The sequence below is a fragment of the Schistocerca cancellata genome, chromosome 5 (assembly GCF_023864275.1).
Source record: "Schistocerca cancellata isolate TAMUIC-IGC-003103 chromosome 5, iqSchCanc2.1, whole genome shotgun sequence".
Taxonomy (NCBI): domain Eukaryota; kingdom Metazoa; phylum Arthropoda; class Insecta; order Orthoptera; family Acrididae; genus Schistocerca; species Schistocerca cancellata.
This window is the reverse complement of record NC_064630.1, coordinates 804,116,498-804,143,943: the sequence shown is the minus strand read 5'-3', so window position 1 is coordinate 804,143,943 and position 27,446 is coordinate 804,116,498. Positions and strand designations below refer to the sequence as shown.

The 27,446-nt window shown below is 43.7% G+C and overlaps 1 protein-coding gene across 1 annotated transcript in view; it reads left to right on the top strand.

Annotated features, from left to right (window-relative positions):
• LOC126187578 (discoidin domain-containing receptor tyrosine kinase B-like) overlaps positions 1–27,446 on the top strand; it is a 435,420-nt gene that overhangs the window by 180,070 nt on the left and 227,904 nt on the right. The window contains exon 3 of the mRNA XM_049928745.1: positions 13,645–13,750. Coding sequence (XP_049784702.1) covers positions 13,645–13,750 — 106 coding nt within the window. The remainder of the gene's footprint in view (positions 1–13,644; positions 13,751–27,446) is intronic.

The window sequence follows — 27,446 nt, the reverse complement described above, 5'->3', positions numbered from 1 at the left end:
CCTCTGACGAGGCTCCCCCACGACAAGACCTGCCGTAAGGCAGAACACAAAGTTTATTAACTCTGAAATGATAAAAAGTACACTTCCAATTGGAATTAATCGACAAATGATGCATCAAATTATTCAGGAGATATCAAATATCATTCAGAGATAATAATCAGAAAATGTCACTTCTTGACCATTTTCATCGTCCCTATTCTCCTTCATGCGAGAATAAGGTTTCCGTTGCATTAACGTGGCTTTCCCCGTTTTCGTCTCCGTGAAGCATGCCTATCAAGCTTACAGTTACACGTGTGGCCACACTGCAGCGCGTGGCGCAGGTACCTAGTAGCACCGCCAGTCACTCCTTTTCCTGTTTTGCTCGCAAATGCCGCAAAGGACAAAACGACTGTCTGTACGCTCCCATATGAGCCCTCATATCTTTGACTTTGCCTTCGTGGTGCTTACCCGAGATGTATATGGGTGGCACTGGGATCATTCTGCAGTCTGTCGCAATAGCCGGCTTCTAAACTTCCACTGTCGTGTTTCGCGAAAAGAACGTTTCTTCACTCCACGGATGCCATTAGAGTTCCTGAAGCGTCTCCGTAATACTCACGTATTGATCGAACTTACCAGCAACCAGCACAGCAGCGCACGTCTGATTTGTTTCGATTTCATCCGTCCTGGTGCGGATCCCAAACACTCGAGCAGTTCTCAAGAAAGGGTCGTACAGGTGTTCTTCTCAGTCTCCTGCACTTTCCTGTAACTCTGGCAATAAAGTTGACATTTCGCCCTCCTTCAGCCGACCTTACGTGCTCGTTCCATTTCATATCATTTTGCAAGGTTTCGCAGGCACATATTTAATCCATGTAACTGCGTCAACCAACACGCTAGTTATATTGTATTCAAACTTTTAAGGATTGCATGTCCTGTTTAACTTACATTTTTCCACTTTTAAACCAAGCTGCGATTCATCACACTAAACAGAAATTCATTCCCGTATCCTTTAGCCTGTAGGCTACAGGATACAGGACGACATTTACCTGTAGACTACAGCGTCATCGGCGAACATTTGCATATCGTTGCTCACTCTGTCCCTCAAATCGTTTATGTGTAGAGAGTGTCTCTCATTCGAGTATTCAGGCTTTTTTGTATCTTGTTTTTCGGGACATACAATAACAATTTGCTGTGGGTAACTGGAGTCCCGTTGCAAACTGAAATTTTTTGTTCACATTCGATAGAGCTGTCCCCAAATTGGTCTAATGCGATATTGGTTTCATCGATACATATTAACGGGTACAGTAAAACACGAAGAATAACCGGTATTTCAAGAGCGATAACACCGCACTGGCAGCTATTCCTATGCAGCAGCGCTGTCCACTCGCTGCTGGTGTATTGGTTATCCTTCTTACTTTAGTGCCCCTTTTAACACATATCGATAAAAGAAACATCGCTCTAGAATAATTGGGGACCGCTCTATCAAACAGGCACAAAAATCTCGCTTTAAAAATTACTTTGTCTGTAACGAAAAACAAACCGTCGCTTTCCGTGATCGCTGGGTGTCAGTGATGAGCAGTATATGTTTGAGCTGACTCCAGCTACACACTACAAAAGCTAAACTGCACATAATTACCGAAACTTCAGAGAAGACGCGTCTGCCGGCTATTGGGAGGGACATCCGGTATAGAGAACAAGAGTAGTAGTTTCTTGGAGAACTCCGGACGATACTCTGCTCTCCGACGAATACTCACAGTCCAGGGCAACCTGCTGGGCTGTATTACTTAAAAAGTCTCAGAGTTACGTTTCTGGAAACCTGTTTCCTATATAAGGATATTCGTTTAACAGTCTGCAGTGGGGTATCATGTCAAACGCTTTCCAGTAATATAGGAATATGGAATCTGCCTGTTGCCCTTCATCAGTATGGATATCGTGAAAGATGAGATGTTCACAACGAGTTACGCGTTTCAAATACATGGAGATTTGTGAATAGATTATTTTATCTTCAACGAAATTATGTACATTCAAACATATACGACCCTGAAGAATACAGGATGTTCCAAATTCCCTGTACAAACTTCTAGGACTTGTAGAGTGGAGTGAGGAGATAATGTTTTTAATTGGAACCCGTGTCCGGAAATGTATGGTACCGTTTCCGTGCAACAAGCATTTGAAAACATGTTATTAACGCAACCATCTTTACAAGTAATTGATAAGTCGCGACCCAGTAGATCACTTGTTTCACAGTTATAATCATTAATAGTGAAATAAATTGCGCGTGTACTCATTGACGGATTCTCTTCACCTTTTTGATGCAGTACGGCCTCTTCTAATTCGGGTGTGTGGCGTCTCCTTAGACCACCACAATCACGCCTGCATGACGATGAAGCTGCCGTTCCTAGAAGCCGTTCCGTAACTGTGGCGAAAAGTGTGTGCGATGGAGACAGACGTGATGATCCTGACAAAGGCGACAAGCAGTTCTTCCATCACCGTGACCTCCACCATACAGAAGGATCATGTCGGTGTATTCTGCAAACGTGTACTCAATCATGTTGCTCTAACACTCGCAGACACGTGAGTGAGGCTCGAACCAGGCCAGAGAGGTGGGACAGGCATCAAATGACCTCAACCTATCCGATGTAACCACCCCCAACAGCGACTATCGTGTTGCATACTTGTCTAGTGAATATGTTTTCAAACGGAGGTAACACGGAAACGGTATATTTCCGAACGTTGTCTCCTATCCAAAATACTATGTACTCACTCTGCGCTACAATTCCAAGGCGTTTGTAACGGCACTTTGCGAACACTCTGTATGCGCCGCGAACCAACGTTAAGGATATTTGTCATTTTGCGGACCCATTCCTTCACCCTCCTGGACTTCGGACCCATTCCTTCACCCTCCTGGGCTTTTTCCAGTTGCTTGGGACGCTCCGTTGGAGGAGGGATTCACATAAATGCAAGCAGGATGCAGTATCTAACTTGGTAAGAGTGTCTAAAGCCAAGGCCGCATAAATATTTATTTACGTACTACCGGTTCATCTTCAAGTGTTCAGAAATTTATGTAATTTTGGGTTGGACCTGACGCCAAGTTGTCATGTACATAAAATGTAGCAAATAACATACAGGTTTGTCATAATTAAAACATTTAAAATCGAGCACAGCACATTTGCATAGCACTTACAGGTGATTGTTACGATATAAAACACAATGTACAATAAAATACACAGTAGTTCGTCTGTTAACGTTAACCGGACAGGTATATTATATTTTCTTATGAGGTAACAATCATCTTTGAGCGCTACATGTGCACAAGGCGCTTCTTGATTTTAAATGTTTTAATTATGACACACCTTTACATTATGTACCACATTTTATCCATATGACAACTTGGCGAGCCACGCGGGGTAACTGCGTGGTTTAAGGCGCCTTGCTAAGGTTCGCGCGACTCCCCCCCGTAGGAGGTTCGAGTCTTCCATCGGGCATGGGTGTGTGCGTTGTCCTTAGCCTAAGTTAGTATAAGTTAGATTAAGTAGTGTGTAAGCCTAAGCACCGATTATGTGAGCAGTTTGGTCCCCTAGGAACTTACCACCAAAAACGCCGTGAGGTCCAGTTCAAAATGAACACATTTTATATCATAAAGTTTTGATGACCTGAAGATTGTAGCAAAGTCAGCTTCAGAAAGTTTTTATCAAATAAAACAGACCAGTCATTCTGATTTCTCTGCATGAGAAAACTGAATCAGTACAATAACTGGACCTGTCAACTTGCTTGTTTTCAATCCTTTCAGCTACTTTTCAACCCCCGGCACGCCGATGTCTATGTCCTCCATACGGAAGTTCGTACGACAGTCAGACGATGCACGATTCAGTAGTGTTATGTCAGATGGCCACTTGTTACAACTTCTGCAGTACTTGTTATCAGCAGACGAAGTGGCTGCGCCAAAGACTGAGTCGGCGTGGAGTTTTACAATTATTTATTGAGCTTTCTTTACAATTCCTCCCTAGTCGTCGCTGCCCAGCCCTGCGCATCCTTCGGCCTGGCTGCTGCTGTGTAGATTCTCCGACAATGCGCGCAACGCCCGCCGCCAGTGCTCCGCTGAAATCGGGATGCCCTGTGGCTGAGACGAACTCGTCGCCGCTCGGCAGCCCAGTATGGCAGCCCCACGGAGCCGCGTCGCCGTGAGGTCAGCTGCCGCCGCCTGCTGCACCGGAGGCTGGGAAGCCGTCAGTCGCGATGTCCGCGAGCTCCCGTCATGGACGGACCACGCGCCGTGGGGCCGGGTTGCCGTGCAGTCCGGGCGTCAGTCCCCGGCGGCGCCTGTGCCCGAGACCGCGCTGCGGCCGGTCCTGCTGGAAGTTCTCGCTGTAGTCAGTCAGCCGTGGTGCCGACCGGACTCGGGCCGACCCCCACAGCTGAAGTAGACATCTGGCGGCGAACGGATGACTCCTGCGAGCTGGAACAGACTTCCGGAATCGTCACCTACGAAGATTGCGTTCGGACACGGACCACGTCCGAACTGCTTTTGTCCGTTGCTGTCTGCGCTCCACTATCTATATCCGGCAGTAGGGCGTTTTTTACCCTCGGCGGCAGCTTCTTGTTATTACTCCCGCAGTATATTGCAGCGTAACTTAGTGTGCGGGCCTCACTTCCCTTACTCAGCACTCTCCAGGCTTCGCTCGGCGCTCGGCCTGCCTGCATCCTTGCGTCAGCCGCTTGGTAGACTGCAACGGTCAGCAAGGCTATCTGTGTCGCGCCTACTTCGCAATGCCGCGATCGCCGGCTGCCTCTGTTTTGCCATTCTCCACTGCGTGAAGCAACGCGTACTACATGTGGCCGCAACAGTAGGAAAACACACACACACATACACACACGCACACACAGAGCGACAGAGAGAGAGACACAGAGAGAGAGAGAGTTTATCGTCCCAGTTACGTAACAGAAAACAATGGTGATTTTGAGTCCGTAGGCATGAAATTAGAACGTCGCTGTCAGGTATGCGAACGATTCCGGGTCTGAGCTGCGTGACTGGGGTGGCGAGTTCGGGACGCGTGCGGCGCTCGCTTGCGTGTGGCTGCGTAAGGGTGGGGGGGGGAGGGGGAGAGACGCCGGTGCCGGCTGTTGGCTGTCGGCTGTTCGTGACGGGCTTCCAGAGGCGCGCTGGCAGGCGGCAGCTGGCGGCTGTCGCCGTAGCCGTAGCTGCCGCCTGCCGGCATACAAATACAGGCAGAGCGGCAGGGGGAGGGCCTGTACACGAGCGCTGTACTCCGGAGTGGGCGTGACGGGGAGGCGGCGGCTGGCAGGTGAAGCGCGAGCAGCGGGCCGAATCCAGCAGCGCTGTCATGCGTGCACGAGACCGGGGGAGGTCACGAGGTCAGCAAGCGGTCTGGCGCAGCAGACGGACCTGTGGTGGGTACTCCAGAAGAAACCGGCAAGGCGAAGGGTTACCCTGTAGGATGACGAGCCAGAATATTATGGGCACCTCCATCTTAGCGTACTGGTCCACTTCGGGAACAAAACACAGTCGCGATTACCTGTGACGTATATCAACAAGCCCTTACTAGCTACATTACTGGCCATTAAAATTGCTACACCACGAAGATGACGTGCTACAGACGCGAAATTTAACCGACAGGAAGGAAGATGCTGTAATATGCACAAGATTAGCTTATCAGAGCATTCACACAAGGTTGGCGCCAGTGGCGACACCTACAACGTGCTGACATGAGGAAAATTTCCAACCGATTTCTCATACACAAACAGCAGTTGACCGGCGTTGCCTGGTGAAACGTTGTTGTGATACCTCGTGTAAGGAGGAGAAATGCGTACCATCACGTTTCCGACTTTGATAAAGGTCGGATTGTAGCCTATCGCGTTTGCGGTTTATCGTATCGCAACACTGCTGCTCGCGTAGGTAGAGATCCAATGACTGTTAGCACAATATGGAATCGGTGTGTTCAGGAGGGTAATACGGAACGCCGTACTGGATCCCAACGGCCTCGTATCACTGGCAGTCGAGATGACTTATCCACATGGCTGTAACGGATCGTGCAGCCACCTCTCGATCCCTGAGTCAACAGACGGGGACGTTTGCAAGACAACAATCATCTGCAGGAACAGTTCGACGACGTTTGCAGCAGCATGGACTATCAGCTCGGAGACTGTGGCTGCGGTTACCCTTGACGCTGCATCACAGACAGGAGCGACAGCCATGGTGTACTGAACGACGAACCTGGGTGCACGAATGGCAAGCGTCATTTTTTCGGATGAATCCAGGTTCTGTTTACAGCATCATGATGGTCGCATCCCTGTTGGGCGACATCGCGGTGAACTCACATTTGAAGCGTGTATTCGTCATCGGCGTACTGGCGTATCACGCGGCGTGATGGAATGGGATGCCATCGGTTACACATCTCGGTCACCTCTTGTTCACATTGACGGCACGTTGAACAGTGGACGTTATATTTCAGATGTGTTACGACCCGTGGCTCTACCCTTCATTCGATGCCTGCGAAACCCTATATTTAAGCAGGGTAATGCACGACCGCATGTTGCTGTCCTGTACCGGCCTTTCTGGATACAGAAAATGTTCGACTGCTGTCCTGGCCAGCACATTCTCCAGATTTCTCACCATTTGAAAACGTCTGGTCAATAGTGGCCGAGCAACTGGCTCGTCACAATACACCAGTCACTACTCTTGATGAACTGTGGTATCGTGTTGAAGCTGCATGGGCAGCTGTACCTGTACACGCCATCCAAGCTCTGTTTCACTCAATGCCCAGACGTATCAAGGCCGTTATTACGGCCAGAGGTGGTTGTTCTGGGTACTGATTTTTCAGGATCTATGCACCCAAATAGCGTGAAATGTCAGTTCTAGTATAATATATTTGTCCAATGAATACCCGTTTATCATCTGCAGCCGGCCGCGGTGGTCGTGCGGTTTTAGGCGCTCCAGTCCGGAGCCGCGCTGCTGCTACGGTCGCAGGTTCTAATCCTGCCTCGGGCATGGATGTGTGTGCTGTTCTTTGGTTAGTTAGGTTTAATTAGTTCTAAGTTCTAGGGGACTGATGACCACAGCAGTTGAGTCCCATAGTGCTCAGAGCCATTTGAACCATTTATCATCTGCATTTCGTTTTGGAGTAGCAATTTCAATGGCCAGTAGTGTATTTTAGAGGTTTTTGATGAAAGATTTCTGGACGCTGGACACGAAATTCTCGTAAATTATGAAGCAGTGGTTTGTGGACACGGAGCCGCCGCACGATACAAGATGCGTTCCATCAGGTTCACATAAAAATTTGGTTGCCAGGAAATCAGAGTGAGGTCGTTATCGTGAAACCACTGTAGAAAGATTCTGATCTTGGGACATGGACAGTTATCATGCTGGAAGGACCCGCCGCCGACTGGGAAGACATTAGACTTGAAGGGATGCAGGTGTTCAAGAATAATGCTCACATAGTCCGATGTTGTTATGCTCCCACATTAGGTTACTACCACAGGTCGCACAGGTGCCGAGGTGGCTGTCACGCTTGACATTATTTTTCCCCACCCGCCAGTGTACTTCGCGTCGTGCACAATTTGAATACGCGTTCGCCTATATGACGATGCATCCAGACACGACCGTCAACCTAGTGCAACCACAAACGTGATTCATTGTACCGGGTGACGCATTTCCATTGATCCACGGTCCAGTCTCGATGATTCCTTACCCCCTGTACTCTTAAGTAACGATGTAGTCGGGTCCACGTGGGAACATGTGGGAGGCGTCTGATGTGGAACCTTATGTTCACCAATGCACAATGAATGGTATGTTTGGAACAACTTGTTCCACCATTGTACCTTGTTCCTACAGGTCGCCGTCTAGAATTCGCTGTAGATCGTACAAGTCGTCGTTTCGTGGTACTTCTATCAAGTTTCATTGGTTCTCACGACAGTAGCAATGGAACAAACGACTAGCTTCGCCTTTTCCGAGACACTTGTTCCCAGGCATCGTGACATATGTCACAGCCAGTTAAGGAAGTGGATTACTCCATTTGTGCCCCATACTCTCGCTAGAACGATTCCCTGCTGCTCTCAACTCTGCTTCTGTACATTTCTTACCGCGACATCACCAGCACGTGCCAGTCAAGGCTGAAGAGGACACACCCTCTATCTCAGGACAGAGGTCAATATAGTGCCGAAGATGCAGGCATTTGCCCAGTTCGTGACCGCAACGGAAGCAGTCAGCATCATCGAGTAGGATTAAAGAGTTGTTCAAGTCTTTGGCTGAGATGTACTTTTGTAAATGTTGAAGATTGTACTTCAAGATACGAGTTTGTTAATTAGTTCATTAAGTAATTCTGTAATAGTCAATGACAGTTTAAAGCTATCAAGCACTCCTGTGGCAAACGATTGTATCAACTTAAGAAAATCTTTTTATCATTCATGTAATAAAGTGATTAGGTCATGTGTTGTAGTTCAAATGAGACGTCTCCCAGAGCATCACAGTTATGGCCGAAAGATTCTAGTTTCATCTGGCCAAAACAGTACTCCTAGTAGAAACATAACATTCTATAATGGAATACTTACATATAGTGAGTCATGTTTCTCATGTGACAATGGCACCCTAGTTTTTATTATTATACCTATTCGACGCTGACAAGACAACTCTCTTCGTATCTTCTGTCAAAGTCACCTTAGATTAATTGTTTCAGGATAATATACAGCTTCTTCTGTTTTATTAAGATCTGAAGATGGTCTATATGTACCGACACCCATAATTTGACGTCAGTTATTTTGAGGTCATTCACTGGAATTAAAGAAAGAAGTTGTACAAATGGAAACTATGAACGCGGCAGATCTGTATGTGGGCCACCGCACTTCACATAGTTATCTACACGTCTCCTTGTACTCCTTGCCTTCTTGGGAAGCAGCTCTCGAGTTATTCCTTGAAAAACTTCCTCAGCACTTTCGCTCAGTTCTTTAACAGTCTTGTACCTACACTGAGCGACATGGGACTTCGTTATCACCCATAATGAACTGACTGGCAGTGTGAGGTCTGACCATCGTGGTGGCCATTTCAGCGGGGGGGGGGGGGGGGGGGGGGGGGATAAGGATGTAGCGAACGACACCCAGTCCGATGACCTTAAAACAGATTATCAAGGACATCATGCACTTGAATATTAAAGTGTGCAGTAACTCCGTCACGCTGTATTGTATGTGAGCTGGGATATTAGCCACGTTGGCTAATGTGTCCAAATAAGAAATTCTATTCACGTACCTCTCAAAAGAATAAATAAATAAATAAAACAAAAAAGGGACCGAACAAGTATTGTGATGATATCGTGACCCACGTCACAACATTAGGCTAGTTCCATTTAAACTCCAGCATATCTGTGTTACCAAGCGGCTATTATCACCCATTCCATATGGTGGTTACCTATTTGACAGCCTCCAGAAGCAGCAAAAAATTGATTTTCTGTTTTTCGTATTGTTATATAACGAATTTAAAATATTAAACGCTGTTTAATCTACTGATAGATAGGTATAATCTTACGTTAAAGGTTTAACATAATAATTCAAGTATTAATTTAAAAGCTGTTTATACGACTTGAATCAGCGTTAGTCACAACGCACAAATTACCCTCACAATATTCTCAAAAGCTCGCAGACACTCTCTAAAAGTAATGGAAGGAAAAATGTTTGTAGCTTTCTATGTGTTGGCTGTTCATGCAGGTACACTTCAGCATCGTGCATAACGTTTTAAATTTATTACTTCTTTACTATCAACGTCACTTGCAACATATTCTGCGGACAGTATCCACATATACCACAGAATGTACCTGCAAAATTATCCAAGAATTATTTTATTTTTTCAAGGTCCGAACGGTGATGGAACGGAAACCACAGTGAAAATGAAAAATTTGTATTTGCAATATTTAGTACATTTTCTGGCTACCTCTCTTCATAGTCGGCGCTCCGACTTAAACATGTTGTAGCATGGTACCAACTTTGGAATACCCTCGTCGTAGAACGCAGCCGTGGTTTCCGTCAATTCTCTACACTTGTCTGCAGTTCGTTGCCTGTACCAAACTGCTGTCCTCATAGCCAGCTTTTCATGTGTAGAAAGAGATGCAAATAAGAGGCAGCCAACTTTGATATCATCGATAATCAACACTTCTAATTGAAAATGCTTCAGGAGGGTCTTTGTTGCAGCTGCAGTGTGAGGCAGAACCTTGTAATGGAGAAAGATAGTGCCTGATGACAATATTCCTCTTCGCTTGTTCTGAATTGTCATTTGTAGACTATTTTGTGACATTGTCTTATCCACTTAGTGAAACGAATCATAGGTTGACAGTCGCTGCCTTACCTGACTACTTGCATCATGAAATCCGTAGGTCCTGCTTGAAAATTACTGCACCATTGCCGCACTCTGCAGTCGCGTATGACAGTTACATTACGTGGGTTGCTTGGAATCAGGCGGAACGCCATCGCATGTAAACATCGGATGACAGCGCGTATGTCACATGTGACGGAGCCTCTGTTTTTCTAGGGTCTTAACGTGCTCAGTCTGCGCTCAGAACTGAAAAGGGCGACATGACGCGAGCTATGGCCATGCTAGAGATGCTACACAACACCTCTGCGAAAAGCTTCATCGTATTTTCACTGTGGTTTTAATTTCACGGCCAACCGAACCTTGAAAAAACAATAACCCTGTATCATTTTACGACATATGGTTGAGGAAATATGACGTTCATACAGAGGAGTTCGATTATTTACTTAATCCTAAGGGTGGAGGAGTACGTTACACTATGGTGGGAGGAAGGGCGTGGTTTTTGTCGAGTTAGGTAGCACAGTGACTGATCACTGGACTCACATTTATACACTGACGGGAAAGAATACCAGCTCCAAGAAGGACTTGTTCGAGATAAACGAAAGTTGGTAGTTGTGTTTCTACATCTGAAGGACAATGTCTGTCAAAATTTCACGCCAGTCGCATAAGAATGGCGTTATAGTGGCACTACGAAGATGCAAGTCAGTTTTTGCTTTAAATACGCGCTGTAACGGTCGTGAGCGTCAGTTTCCTTCGAGATTGGATGTGGTAGGTTGACGTCAGTCAAAAATGTCAAGTTGACAAAGACGCCATTACCAGCTCTTAACTGAGTTCGTGTGAGATAATGTCAGGTTTCAGATAGATTATATAATGGTAAGACAGAGATTTAGGAACCAGGTTTTAAATTGTAAGACATTTCCAGGGGCAGATGTGGACTCTGACCACAATCTATTGGTTATGACCTGTAGATTAAAACTGAAGAAACTGCAAAAAGGTGGGAATTTAAGGAGATGGGACCTGGATAAACTGAAAGAACCAGAGGTTGTACAGAGTTTCAGGGAGAGCGTAAGGGAACAATTTACAGGAATGGGGGAAAGAAATACAGTAGAAGAAGAATGGGTAGCTTTGAGGGATGAAGTAGTGAAGGCAGCAGAGGATCAAGTAGGTAAAAAGACGAGGGCTAGTAGAAATCCTTGGGTAACAGAAGAAATATTGAATTTAATTGATGAAAGGAGAAAATATAAAAATGCAGTAAATGAAGCAGGCAAAAAGGAATACAAACTTCTCAAAAATGAGATCGACAGGAAGTGCAAAATGGCTAAGCAGGGATGGCTAGAGGACAAATGTAAGGATGTAGAGGCTTATCTCATTAGGGGTAAGATAGATACTGCATACAGGAAAATTAAAGAGACCTTTGGAGATAAGAGAACCACTTGTATGAACATCAAGAGCTCAGATGAAAAACCATTTCTAAGCAAAGAAGGGAAAGCAGAAAGGTAGAAGGAATATATAGAGGGTCTATAAAAGGGCGATCTACTTGAGGGCAATATTATGGAAATGGAAGAGCATGTAAATGAAGATGAAATAGGAGACATGATACTGCGTGAAGAGTTTGACAAAGCACTGAAAGACCTGAGGCGAAACAAGGCCCCGGGAGTAAACTACATTCCATCAGAACTACTGACAGCCTTGGGAGGGCCAGCCCTGACAAAACTCTACCGTCTGGTGAGCAAAATGTATGTGACAGACAAAATACCCTTAGAATTCAAGAAGAATATAATAATTCCAATCCCAAAGAAATCAGGTGTTGACATGTGAAAATTACCGAACTATCAGTTCAATAAGTCACAACTGCAAAATACTAACGCGAATTCGTTACAGACGAATGTACAGTGTCTGGAAAGGAGGATATAAGATGAACATCAACAAAAGCAAAACGAGGATAATGGAATGTAGTTGAGTTAACTCGGGTGATGCTGAGGGAATTAGATTGGGAAATGAGACAGTAAAAGTAGGAAAAGAGTTTTGCTGTTCGGAGAACAAATTAATTGATGATGGTCGAAGTAGAGGGGATAGAAAATGTAGACTGGCAATGGCAAGGAAAGCGTTTCTGGAGAAGAGAAATTTGTTAACATCGAGTATAGATTTAAGTGTCAGGAAGTCGTTTCTGAAAGTATTTTTATGGAGTGTAGCCATGTATGGAAGTGAAACATGGACGATAAATAGTTTGGACAAGTAGAGAATAGACGCTTTCGAAATGTGATGCTACAGAAGAATGCTAAAGATGAGATGGGTAGATCACATAGCTAATGAGGAGGTAGTGAATAGAATTGGGGAGAAGAGGAGTTTGTGGCACAACTTGATTAGAAGAAGGGAGCGGTTGGTAGGACATGTTCTGAGGCATCAAGGGATCACAAATTTATCGTTGGAGGGCAGTGTGGAGGGTAAAAATCGTAGAGGGAGACCTAGAGATGAATACACTAAAACAGATTCAGAAGTATGTAGGCTGCAGTAGGTACTGGGAGATGAAGCAGCTTGCACAGGATAGAGTAGCATGGAGAGCTGCGTCAAACCATTTTCAGGACTGAAGACCACAACAACAACAGCAACAACAACATGTCTAGTTTACATTAACCTGTGTACTTACAACGTTAATCACTTAAATGCGTTACCCAGACAAATATACTCCCGAAATTTCAATATTCTATATTAATTAAATCTTGATGTCGGACTTTTTCCGTCAGTGTAATTTTTGTGGGCTGGATCGACGACGGAGGTCGGTTAGATGCGTTGAAGGGACTTGCTACTTCTACTGTCATATTGACCGATTTTTCGCAGTATTTAAGACACTGAACTTATGTTCGCGACAACCAGTGTTCAGCTACCTGCCGACGAATATGATTCTGAAGTCCCTAAACCACTCAGGGGTCTGCTGGAAAAACGAAGGTCTACCTCTTTCTCACACAGTCCGAGCTTTTGTTCCGTCTATACGACTGGATTCTATTCCCCTCTATTTCTTCCCGTTTCTGTTCCCTTCCGCATTCAAGCTATTGTGTTCAGATTATTTCTACGAAGTTACACTAACACGATGTTTGAAATCATATGGGAAGAAGAATACTAGACCTGTTGTTAGTAGTACTCATAAACACTTTAGAAACATAGAGGATCGATGGTTGTTGCCAAGTATATTGTCTATGGTAATGTATGTGTTTGCTACTAATACGGTGCAGCGCACAATGCAAAGTTGAAGGAAGAATCCAGAACGGCAATCATTCTCATTACTCGTGATTTGAAGCAGTGGTCATTAATTTTTAAACAGCTTTTTACAGTGTGTGCTGATGGCTCTTGTTTTCTTGCAGCACAATGCGTCGCGCCACTGGGGATGGAGTCAGGGGCCATCGCCGACGAGGACATTAGCGCCAGTTCATCCTTCGACAGCGGCAACGTGGGACCGCAGAATGGAAGGTCAGTATCCGTCTTCTTCTTTTTTCCACTATATTCACAACTCAATGAGGCAGCGCTGAAATCAAGAGTTCGGTTTACCGTTCCAGATCCCAGTGAGGTGGGAGTAGGACAAACAGCTTCCCAGCTGGTAGTATTAAAACGGGGACATCCAGTTCCAGAATTTGCATTACAGCCAAGAACAGTCTGCCAAAATTCTTGGCTAGAAGCAATTTCATTTACAAATGAGATTGTAGTGTTTCAATAAAAAAACAAGTGTATTCCGTGTGTGTGTGTGTGTGTGTGTATGTGTGTGTGTGTGAGTGTGGGTGTGTCCGTTTCTATGAGCCCTAAAAAGGGAAAAGATAAAACATGAGCCGCTGAAAGTAATTATTTTACTGCGTGTTCTAAGGCTTTTATCAGTATAAGAGGACATTTCCCTCTTAAATAAATGTCCATAGCAGGTATCTCAGAGTATGTATGTATAACGTAACAGATTACCTGCTACGTTTACAATATTCATTGCTATTCCATTATGAAGAAGACAACTGGTAGTCGAATATAGGTTATTAAAGTAGTTCGTTATGAAAGTAGTTCGTAAATGTGATCGCCAAGACGCTAGACAGTACGAAAGCTAGGAATGAACTGCGGTGATCCCACTTTTTTCTGTAGAAGCAAATATTCTCTTGATTTCGTAATGATTCAGTACCGAATTACGCGTACAAATAAAATACTGAATCTTTAAATGTGAAATGCAGAAACGTATCTTGACTATTATACAAAACAGTTTAGCTTACGGAAATGGTAACCCACCACACAAGTGCTAATATGATGGACTTCCGACTATTCTCTCATGTGTGTCACCCGTGAACGGGAAAACTATATCCCATAACACATGAGGTCGTAACGCGATTTTTATAACAATAGCACCTACTTTACGAAGCGTTTCGTTGACCACAATTCTTTATTTGATGCTAGAAAGTTTGAAAAAAGGTTTCTTTTTATAAATGATGCTGGCGGTCAATCACCATTGCATTTATTTATTTGATTTATTTATTTTTATTTATTTATTTATTTATTGACGCGCTGAAGGAATGCATACAGGTAGTAGGTCTGTTAGTTTCCAGTAGCTTTGTTATATATGCGTTTCTTTTCCCACGAGAATGACCAAATATTTTCAAATAGGTGCGGAAATGGTGTGAAAGATAGAGACAGTTTCACTTGTAGATATGTTTTGTGGGTTTATCTGTTGCAGGTTGATGCAGATGCAAATGCGTTTTTGTTTTTTACTTATTTCTTCGTTGTGAAGTGAACTGTATCCGTTAAAATAGACTCTTTACTTCTAAATTTTTTTTCCAAACTATTCACATTCCTCTGACACGCTAAGTAAATTTTAGTTACAGCTTTTAATTCATCTCTTAAGATTTAGAGGCGAATTTAACATCAGACTGATTTACCTCTGACAGTGGCGTTTTTATTATGTGGCTGATAGAAAACTGTGCTCTGAATGAGCTGTATTTTACCTGTAACACATGCGGAGGGTGAAAGTGCAGTCTAAAATGAAATAAATTCCAGTTATATCATCTTGATAAGTAATACTGACCGTAAATAATTAGTTGCGTTACTGCTACAAGCACGAGACATACGACTCCGAAAATGTAGCAGCAATAAATCCAGAAGTTGATTGCATGTTGCTCAGATCCTTCCAGAAAGGAATGTAGCACGAACAAGTAATGCGTATATACATGACTAAGTCTTAGACGGCTACTGGGGTGAAGAATATCATTACCATTCTGATGACGTAGAACAATGGATAACCATAGAGCAATCTGATGTGTGAATGTGCCCAAAACTTACAACCAGCCTATTTGCACACTGATGTTAGTACGTTACAATGATCATTCACATTGCAAATAGCTTACTTAAGATTTGTTAAGATCGTGTGTAACATCCGGCACCTTTCAATGAGACTGCTAATATACACAGTTAACGTAGAGTTTTAGAAATATACTTAAATTTTTATAGGATGATTTCTCAAAATGATTTAACCGAAACTTAGATACGAATTCCCATCAGTTCTCTGTATAACTTTATTAAGTACCGTAAAACCTTTCAAATTGTAAAGAAGAATATTGACACGATGTTTTGTGGGAACTGGACCAACTATCGCATGACTTTTTCTCTAGAATGTTTGCATTTGCCACATGACAACAAAATGCGGTTTATATCCTTTCGTCACAGTTACACAGTAACAGAACGGCATTTCTTTGGTGTTAATTATAGAGAAAGATATTGGGGGATTCACGTCCTATCGACGTGGAGGTCGTTTAGAGACGGAGCAGAGTCTTCTATTAGACGAGGAATGACACGGACATCGGCCATTCCCTTTTCGAAGAAGCCATTCCGACATTCCTCATAGCTGGTTTACGAATTCATAGGAAATCTAAATATCGGTGGGAGAATAAGGATGTTTCCCTTCATTACTAGTTATTCCGCAGTGGCTTTTCTTTTATTATTGTTCCAATATTCTCCTTCCTTCCTTCGTTGTTCCTGTAGTGAAGTACTCCTCCTTGCTCCACTTCGTAAATTCACGAAATTTGAGCGACGCGTTGTAGCCGTGCGGTCTTGGGCGCCTTGCCACGGTTAAAGCGGCTCCCCCCCGTCGGAGGTTGGAGTCCTCCCTTGGGCATGGGTGTGTGTATTGTCGTTAGCGTAAGGTAGGTTAAGTTTGATTAAGTAGTGTGTAAGCCGATATATGTGCTTCATCGATTTAGAAAAGGCATTTGACAATGTGGTTTGGGACAAGCTGGCTACTATTATGAGGGAAAAGAGAGAGGACTGGAAAACCAGAAGACTTACAAACTCATTATACCTTAATCAAAAAGTTTCAGTTAAAGTGAGAGGAGAAAGTACAAACTGGATCAGACTAGGGAAAGGAGTAAGACAAGGATGCTGTTTATCACCTACTTTTTTCAACCTGTACTTGGAAAATATGATTGACCAATGCTCATTAGATGACAAAGGAGTAGAAATTGGAGGAAGAAGAGTAGGGTGCTTGAGATTTGCTGATGACATGGTCCTTCTAGCCACAGGGGAAAAAGAATTACAGGATTTGGTGGACACCATTGCAACCAACGGAAAAAAATATGGAATGAAAATTAACACAAATAAAACAAAAGTATTGGCAATATGAGGAAATAAGGAAATAAAAATTGTGCTGAATCGAGAAACACTAGAACAGGTGCAAAATTTTAAGTATCTTGGAAGCAGGATAGACACCGACTGGAAGTGCACCACAGAAATTAAAACAAGGATAGCAATGGCAAAAGAGGCGTTTTATAAGAAAAGGAGAATCTTCTGCAGCGGTCTGGACAGAGAACTCAGGAAGAGACTCATAAAATGTCTTGTATGAAGTGTTCTTCTATATGGCGCTGAAACATGGACTATGAGGAAAAAAGACAGAGAAAGGCTGGAGGCTTTTGAGATCTGGACATGGCGGAAGATGGAAAGAATAAGTTGGATGGACAGAGTAAAAAATGAAGAGGTACTGAGTAGAGTGGGAGAGAAAAGACAGTTACTAGATGTAATAAAGAGAAGAAAAAGAAATTGGATTGGGCATATATTAAGGGGCTCCGGATAGGCTCAAAATCACGAAAAGTTCAATTTTTACTTTTTTGCGTTTTCTGAATCTGCAGACTATTACCTTTTAATAGATATATAATTTATTCAATTCCGAAGACTACAACTATTTTTAAATTTTTTTTTTGAAATGTGTTCTACATGGGCGTGACCCACTGTGGCGCTGTTAAACTGCTGTCAAATGGTGTTATTATTAACGTCCGTGTTCATCAGGTACATTTTAGTGATGTGAGATAAAGTATGTGTTGTGGCTAACCTGTGATGGTTCAATATATATCGCTGGTGTGATTGTCGATTGTTTCATGTTTATTTACTCTGTCGTTATCTCGGAAATATTCGTAATTAATTCTGTTTCTTGTGTCTCTGTCTTGTTGAAGTATAATAATGAGTAAAAGTAAAGTTATTAGAAATCCTCTGAAGGCTTTTAAGAAAAGGAGAAATGTTGAAAAGCCAAAGGTATGTGTTATTACTGTAAATAATAACATTCTAACATGATACGAGCGATGCTTGCTTTAGACAAGGAACGCCTTCGGGCTGCAGACAGGGCTGTAAGGAGTCTAGAAATACAAGCAAGAGTAAACAGGAGGAGGAACAAGAGGAAGCTGGTGGAGGAGTTTGCAGAGGATGAAGATAATCCATCCTATGGACCTGGAATGCACTAAAAAGTTAATCCAATCTTTGTCGCTCGATTCCCAAAACTTTTATTTTCTCATAGCGAAAGGCTATTTACAATTTGTACAGAAAGCAGATGGCAGTTATAAGAGTCGAGGGGCATGAAAGGGAAGCAGTGGTTGGGAAGGGATTGAGACAGGGTTGTAGCTTCTCCCCGATGTTATTCAATCTGTATATTGAGCAAGCAGTAAAGGAAGCAAAAGAAAAATTCGGAGTAGGTATTAAAATCCAAGGAGAAGAAATAAAAACTTTGAGGTTCGCCGATGACATTGTAATTCTGTCAGAGACAGCAAAGGACTTGGAAGAGCAGTTGAACGGAATGGATGGTGTCTTGAAGGGAGGATATAAGATGAACATCAACAAAAGCAAAACGAGGATAATGGAATGTAGTCGAATTAAGTCGGGTGGTGCTGAGGGAATTAGATTAGGAAATGAGACACTTAAAGTAGTAAAGGAGTTTTGCTATTTGGGGAGCAAAATAACTGATGATGGTCGAAGTAGAGAAGATATAAAATGTAGACTGGCAATGGCAAGGAAAGCGTTTCTGAAGAAGAGAAATTTGTTAACATCGAGTATAGATTTCAGTGTCAGGAAGTCATTTCTGAAAGTATTTGTATGGAGTGTAGCCATGTATGGTAGTGAAACATGGACGGTAAATAGTTTGGACAAGAAGAGAATAGAAGCTTTCGAAATGTGGTGCTACAGAAGAATGCTGAAGATTAGATGGGTAGATCACATAACTAATGAAGAAGTATTGAGTAGAATTGGGGAGAAGAGGAGTTTGTGGCACAACTTGACCAGAAGAAGGGATCGGTTGGTAGGACATGTTCTCCGGCATCAACGGATCACCAATTTAGTACTGGAGGGCAACGTGGAGGGTAATAATCGTAGAGGGAGACCAAGATATGAATACACTAAACAGATTCAGAAGGATGTAAGTTGCAGTAAGTACTGGCAGATGCAGAAGCTTGCACAGGATGGAGTAGCATGGAGAGCTGCATCAAACCAGTCTAAGGACTGAAGACCACAACAACAACAACAACAACACTCTCGTACATCTTAGAAATAATTAATAAAAATGAATTTACTGAAATTTAAATGAAATGCTTCAACATTAGTTCAAATACCTGCAGTATGAATGTTTGAAAGTGAAACAACGAATTTTTTGCGAATATTTGTATATACGAAATCTTTTTTACCTAAAAGGGGCTATCGATACCCACTGGTTTCGTATGCTTCCTACTCTTTTATTGGCTTGATTGGATCACAGTATTCATCCAACAAATAATCCGACCTTATAAAACCATCATAACTAGCATTTGTGTATTCGGCCATGAAAAATCTACATGCTCAACGTCCACTGTTACGCTAATTTTAGGAAGTGGGGGAGGGAGGGGGGGGTGGAGGCGGAGGACTTACTGATACTTGGAAACTCGATAGCAAGCAAATGGCTCAGAAGGAGAATACGTAGTAGCATTGCAACTAGCATACATACTTGGGGCCTGAACGTTTTCTGTCGAGCCAGAAGATTAAATGATGCAGTAGGCTTAATGGACAAGTTTCACGAAGCGGTTAAGTTGTAGAAGAATACGTTGCTAATTGCAGCCAGTGCCTACATCACGCAAAGTAACTTTAATAACTTTTACCTTATATAACAAACATGTGCTCCACGTGACCCACACACATATACAGCACTTCTTCAAAAATAAATTAGATAATTGTAGTTGAGACGCTGTGTAAACCACTCTGTTATTAAGGGGCTCCGGAAAGGCTCAAAATCATGAAAAGTTCAATTTTTACTTTTTTGCGTTTTCTGAATCTGCAGACTATTACCTTTTAATAAATAAATAATTTATTCAATTCCGAAGACTACAACTATTTTTAAATTTTTTTTGAAATGTGTTCTACATGGGTGTGACCCACTGTGGCGCTGTTAAACTGCTGTCAAATGGTGTTATTATTAACGCCCGTGTTCATCAGATACATTTTAGTGATGTGAGTTAAAGTATGTGTTGTGGCTAACCTATTTTCAGAGACTTAGCAGCACCTGAACTGTTGAAAAAGTGTATTCACGGAAAAACTCAAAACCCCAATGAAAGTGTAAATAGTGTTATATGGTCGAGAATCCCCAAGACTGTATTTGTTGGAATAGAAACACTTCACTTTGGTGTGTATGATGCTGTTGCGACTTTCAGTGATGGCAACATTGTAAGGTGCAAGGTATTTAGAAATATGGTAATGAAGATAGGTTCTAACGTGGTACGAGCGATGCTTGCTTTAGACAAGGAACGCCTTCGGGCTGCAGACAGGGCTGTAAAGAGTCCAGAAATACAAGCAAGAGTAAACAGGAGGAGGAACAAGAAGAAGCTGGAAGAGGTGTTTGCAGAGGATGAAGATAATCCATCCTATGGACCTGGAATGCACTAAAAAGTTAATCCAATCTTTGTCGCTCGATTCCCTAAACTTTTATTTTCTCATACTAATTACATGTTTTCTAAGGATCTTCCAAACATATTTGTTTCAAACTTCCAGTAAATGTTACACAGTACCTTCTGCATAATTTAACACAGCCTTTTTCCAAAAAACTGTATATTTTTGAATATATAAATAAAAAATTGCAAAAAAATGTTGTGAATTTTCATTACAATTGAAAAAAAAATCATCTTTAATAACTGAACTAAAATTTTGTAAAATCCCTGTGTTAAGTTATAGCTCATATTCCAGTAAATAATCTGTAAAAAGTTCAACTTCCTACCTCAAATACTTTGTGAGGAAAGATGTAATTTATAAGCGTTATTTTAACATTGCAAGTATAGGGCGTTCCGGAGCCCCTTAAGGCAGAAAATTTTGCGCGTAGCAGCAGCAGTCAAATGAAGCGCTGTGTTCGCAGCACTTTGCCGAGACTGTGGTGGTCTCTGGCGCTGGTGGCGGCGGTCGGGCCGTCAGAGGGAACCCCGCTGGCGGCAGACAGAGCGGCGCCCGCCGCCCACCGGCAAGTGCGGCGTGATCGATACGGCCCGCTGGGTCAGCCGCGGCCCGTTTTAATACGTGCGGGCCGGACTACGGCGTCTGCGCTCCGCCGTGCTAATTGTCCCTTACTACGGGAGTAGCCTTCTTTAACGCAACAAAAGTCCGCAGTAGCGCACTGTTGTCGCGAGGACGCAGACAGGTCCTTAATACACGAATTCAGAGCTGGTGCAGATGGCAGTTTTTGCCAGACTGACGCACAAGCTAATAGTCATTCATTTGCAACCCATAAAGTCGCGAGATGGTTATTGCACCTGACTATGCATGCATGTGCGAGCTATTACAAGTTAGGCGAGCTACAATGGGACATTACCGCCTGGGGACGCGATAGAGGGTCATGAACGTATTTCTTTCGAAAAGCCCAGTGCGTAAAGGTGGTCGCTGCAAATGGTTCAAATGGCTCTGAGCACTATGGGACTCAACTGCTGTGGTCATAAGTCCCCTAGAACTTAGAACTACTTAAACCTAACTAACCTAAGGACAGCACACAACACCCAGCCATCACGAGGCAGAGAAAATCCCTAACACCGCCGGGAATCGAACCCGGGAACCCGGGCGTGGGAAGCGAGAACTCTACCGCACGACGGTGGTCGCTGCAGCTGGGGTTTGCCGGCCCATGTGGCCGAGCGGTTCTAGGCGCTTCAGTCTGGAACCGCGCGACCGCTACGGTCGCAGGTTCGAATCCTGCCTCGGGCATGGACGTGTGTGATGTCCTTAGGTTAGTTAGGGTTAAGTAGTTCAAAGTTCTAGGGCACTGATGACCTCAGATGTTAAGTCCCATAGTGCTCAGAGCCATTTGCAGCTGGGTTTTGAAGGTGGTTGGAATCGTCCGGAGCCCCTAAAAAATGAGGACGGTCTGACGAAAATAAGAGGCTGAAAAGCTTCAGAGCCGTGAGGAACTTTAAGAATGCTTTTTGGACAGATACCAATCTACGTGGCTGCCTAAAAAACGCAACATGCTTTGAAAGCAAAGAGAGTTAGAAAGGAGACAGCCATGTGTTTTTAATTAAACGTGTAAAACGAGCTCCAGGACGCAAAATCACATTCCATGCGGGACAGAAGTCTGAACTTCTGATCCCACTTCTAGAGACAGTTAACACTATTGGTTAATCAAGTCAAAACATGTTAGGGAACGGATATTTGTAATATACACTGAAGCGCCAAAGAAACTATTGTAAGCACGTGCATTGAAATACATAGATTTGTAAGTACTCAGAATACGGCGCTGCGGTCGGCAACTCCTATATAAGACAACAAGTGTGTGGCGCTGTTGTTAGATCGGTTACTGCTGCTAGAATGGCAGGTTACCAAGATTTAAGAGACTCTGAACGTTGTGTTACAGCCGGCGCACGACCCATGTGACGCAGCATTTCCGAAGCAGCGATGAATTTGAGATTTTCCCGTACGACCATTTGACAAATCTACCGTGAATATCATGAATCCGGTAAATTATCAAATCTCCGACGTTTTTGCGGCCGGAAAAAAGTCTTGCAAGAACGGTAATCGTTCAACGTAACAGAAGTGCAACCCTTCAACAAATTGATACAGATTACAATACTTGGCCATCAACAAGTGTCAGCGTGCGAACCATTCAACGAAGCATCATCCATAAGAGCTTTCGGATCCGAAAGCCCAATCGTGTGCTCTTTATGACCGCACGACACAAAGCTTTACGCCTCGCCTGGACCCGTCAACACCGACATTGGACTGTTAATGACTGGAAACATGTTTCCTCGAAGGAGGAGTCTCGCTTCAAAATGCATCGATCAGATGGACGTGTACGGGTATGGGAACAGCGTCGTGAATCCATTGATCGTGCATATCAGCAGGGGACTGTTCAAGCTGGTGGAGGCTCTGTAATGGTGTGGGGCGTGTGCAGTAGGAGTCATATTGGACGCCTGATACGTCGAGATACGACTGTGACAGGTAAGACGTACGTAAGCATTCTGTCTGATCATCCTCACCCGTTCATATCCGTTATGCATTCCGACGGACTTGGACAATTCCAGCAGGATAATCCGACACACCGCACGTTCAGAATTGCTACAGAGTCCCTCCAGGAACACTCTTCTGAGTTTACACACTTCCGCTTTTTATCGAGTATATCTGCAGCCCCCCCCCCCCCCCCCCCCCGTACACTTACAGATTCATCGACAGCCCTTGCAGGATTCATGGTGTCAGTTCCCTCCAGCACTACAGCAGACGTTAGTCGGGTCAATGCCACGTCGTGTTGCGGCACTTCTTGATGCTCGCGGGTGCCCTACACGAAATAAGGCAGCTTCTTTTGCTCTTCAGTGTATTTCTGAATAATTTATTGCTCGAAAGTCAGAGTCTTTACTATAATTAGCTACAGAGTTTCCGATGCTGGTAGAGCTAGCACAGTTTCTGTAAAGGCGAACAGAACAGAATTCACTTTAGGCGGGCACTTCCACCTCAGAAGCCCTGCAGGGCACTTCTTCTCTGAAAGCCCAGGAGCCGTCTTCACCTATGTTTTCCAGAGTTAGGAATCTAATGCAAAAGAGATGCAAATACTGTGGCTATTATCAGAGTGCACAGACACTACTATAATCACCTGCTTTTGCAGAAGTGAATGAGTATGGAGAGATGCGCAGCAGAAGTGCATACCTGACGAAGGGACCACAGACTCGCTTATTTCGGGACTGATTTGGGCGAATTAGGACTGGAAGCTCACTAGACTTACTATGCTCTTAGGTGAAGGAACTGGTGCCTACATGTTCGCTGAAGAGTCGAAGAAACTGGTTGTTTTTTTGGTCATCAGTCTACTGACTGGTTTGATGCGGCCCGCCACGAATTCCTTTCCTGTGCTACCCTCTTCATCTCAGAGTAGCACTTGCGACCTACGTCCTCAATTATTTGCTTGACGTATTCCAATCTCTGTCTTCCTCCACAGTTTTTGCCCTCTACAGCTCCCTCTAGTACCATGGAAGTCATTCCATCATGTCTTAGCAGATGTCCTATCATCCTGCCCTTCTCCTTATCAGTGTTTTCCACATATTCCTTTCCTCTCCGATTCTGCGTAGAACCTCCTCATTCCTTACCTTATCAGTCCACCTAATGTTCAACATTCCTCCATAGCACCACATCTCAAATGCTTCGTTTCTCTTCTGTTCCAGTTTTCCCACAGTCCATGTTTCACTACCACACAATGCTGTACTCCAGACGTACATCCTCAGAAATTTCTTCCTCAAACTAAGGCCGGTATTTGATATTAGTAGATTTCTCTTGGCCAGAAATGCCTTTTTTGCCATAGCGAGTCTGCTTTTGATGTCCTCCTTGCTCCGTCCGTCATTGGTTATTTTACTGCCTAGGTAGCAGAGTTCCTTAACTTCATTGACTTCGTGACAATCAATCCTGATGTTAAGTTTCTCACTGTTCTCATTTCTACTACTTCTCATTACCTTCGTGTTTCTCCGATTTACTCTCAAACCATACGGTGTACTCATTAGATTGTTCATTCCGTTCAGCAGATCATTTAATTCTTCTTCACTTTCACTCAGGATAGCAATGTCATCAGCGAATCGTATCATTGATATCCTTTCACCTTGTATTTTAATTCCACTCCTGAACCTTTCTTTTATTTCCATCATTGCTTCCTCGATGTAAGATTGAAGAGTAGGGGCGAAGGGCTACAGCCTTGTCTTACACCCTTCTTAATGAGAGCACTTCGTTCTTGACCGTCCACTCTTATTATTCCCTTTTGGTTGTTGTACATATTATATATGACCCGTCTCTCCCTATAGCTTACCCCTACTTTTTTCAGAATCTCGAACAGCTTGCACCATTTTATGTTGTCGAACGCTTTTTCCAGGTTGACAAATCCTACGAATGTGTCTTGATTTTTCTTTAGCCTTGCTTCCATTACTAGCCGTAACGTCAGAATTGCCTCTCCCGTCCCTTTACTTTTCCTAAAGCGAAACTGATCGTCACCTAGCGCATTCTCATCTTTCTTTTCCAGTCTTCTGTATTATATTCTTGTAAGCAGTTTCGATGCATGAGCTGTTAGGCTGATTGTGCGATAATTCTCGCACTTGTCAGCTCTTGCCGTCTTCGGAATTGTGTGGATGATGCTTTTCCGAAAGTCAGATGGTATGTCGCCAGACTCATATATTCTACATACCAACGTGAATAGTCGTTTTGTTGCCACTTTTCCCCAATGATTTTAGAAATTCTGATGGAATGTTATCTATCCCTTCTGCCTTATTTGACCGTAAGTCCTCCAAAGCTCTTTTAAATTCCGATTCTAATACTGGATCCCCTGTCTCTTCTAAATCGACTCCTGTTTCTTCTTCTATCACATCAGACAAATCTTCACCCTCATAGAGGCTTTCAATATATTCTTTCCACCTATCTGCTCTCTCCTCTGCATTTAACAGTGGTATTCCCGTTGCACTCTTAATGTTACCACCGTTGCTTTTAATGTCACCAAAGGTAGTTTTGACTTTCCTGTATGCTGAGTCTGTCCTTCCGACAATCATATCTTTTTCGATGTCTTCACATTTTTCCTGCAGCTATTTCGTCTTAGCGTCCCTACACTTCCTATTTATTTCATTCCTCAGCGACTTGTATTTCTGTATTCCTGATTTTCGCGGAACATGTTTGTACTTCCTCCTTTCATCAATCAACTGAAGTATTTCTTGTGTTACCCATGGTTTCTTCGCAGCTACCTTCTTTGTACCTATGTTTTCCTTCCCAACTTCTGTGATGGCCGTTTTTAGAGATGTACATTCCTCTTCAACTGTACTGCCTACTGCGCTGTTCCTTATTGCTGTATCTATAGCGTTAGAGAACTTCAAACGTATCTCGTCATTCCTTAGTACTTCCGTATCCCACTTCTTTGCGTATTGATTCTTCCTGACTAATGTCTTGGACTTCAACCTACTCTTCATCACTACTATATTGTGATCTGAGTCTATATCTGCTCCTGGGTACGCCTTACAATCCAGTATCTGATTTCGGAATCTCTGTCTGACCATGATGTAATCTAATTGAAATCCTCCCGTATCTCCCTGCCTTTTCCAAGTATACCTCCTCCTCTTGTGATTCTTGAACAGGGTATTCGCTATTACTAGCTGAAACTTGTTACAGAACTCAATTAGTCTTTCTCCTCTTTCATTCCTTGTCCCAAGCCCATATTCTCCTGTAACCTTTTCTTCTACTCCTTCCCCTACAACTGCTTTCCAGTCGCTCATGACTATTAGATTTTCGTCCCCCTTTACATACCGCATTACCCTTTCAATATCCTCATACACTTTCTCTATCTGTTCATCTTCAGCTTGCGACGTCGGCATATATACCTGAACTATCGTTGGCGTTGTTGGTCTGCTGTCGATTCTGATTAGAACAACCCGGTCACTGAACTGTTCACACTAACTCACCCTCTACCCTACCTTCCTATTCATAACGAATCCTACACCTGTTATGCCATTATCTGCTGCTGTTGATGTTACCCGATACTCATCTGACCAGAAATCCTTGTCTTCCTTCCACTTCACTTCACTGACTCGTACTATATCTAGATTGAGCCTTTGCATTTACCTTTACAGATTTTCTAGTTTCCCTACCACGTTCAAGCTTCTGACATTCCACGCCCCGACTCATAGAACGTTATCCTTTCGTAGATTATTCAATCTTTTTCTCATGGTAACCTCCCCATTGGCAGTGCCCTCCCGGAGATCCGAAAGGTGGACTATTCCAGAATCTTTTGCCAATGGAGAGATCATCATGACACTTCTTCAATTACAGGTCACATGTCCTGTGGATACACGTTACGTGTCTTTAATGCAGTGGTTTCCATTGCCTTCTGCATCCTCATGTCGTTGATCATTGCTGATTCTTCCGCCTTTAGGGGCAATTTCCCACCCCTAGGACAAGAGAGTGCCCTGAACCTCTATCCGCTCCTCCGCCCTCTTTGACAAGGCCGTTGTCAGAATGAGGCTGACTTCTTATGCCGGAAGTCTTCGGCCGCCAATGCTGATTATTTATCAAAATTTAGGAAGTGGCGGGGATCGAACCCGGGTCCGAAGACGTTTTGACTATGAATCAAAGACGCTACCCCTAGACCACGGGTTCATAGTGGTACAGCTGCATACTATCGTGTAGGGCCTCCGCGAGCACACGTAAGTGCCGCAGCACGTCGTGGTATGGACTCGACTACTGTCTGGAGTAGTGCTGGAGGGAATTGACTCCATGAATCCTGCGGGACTGTCCATAAATCCGTAAGAGTACGAAGGGGTGGAGATCTCATCTGAACAGCATGTTGCAAGGCATCCCAGATACACCCAATAATGTTCATGTCTGCGGAGTTTAGTGACCAGCGGGAATGTTTAAACTCAGAAGAGTGTTCCTGGAGCCACTCTGTAGC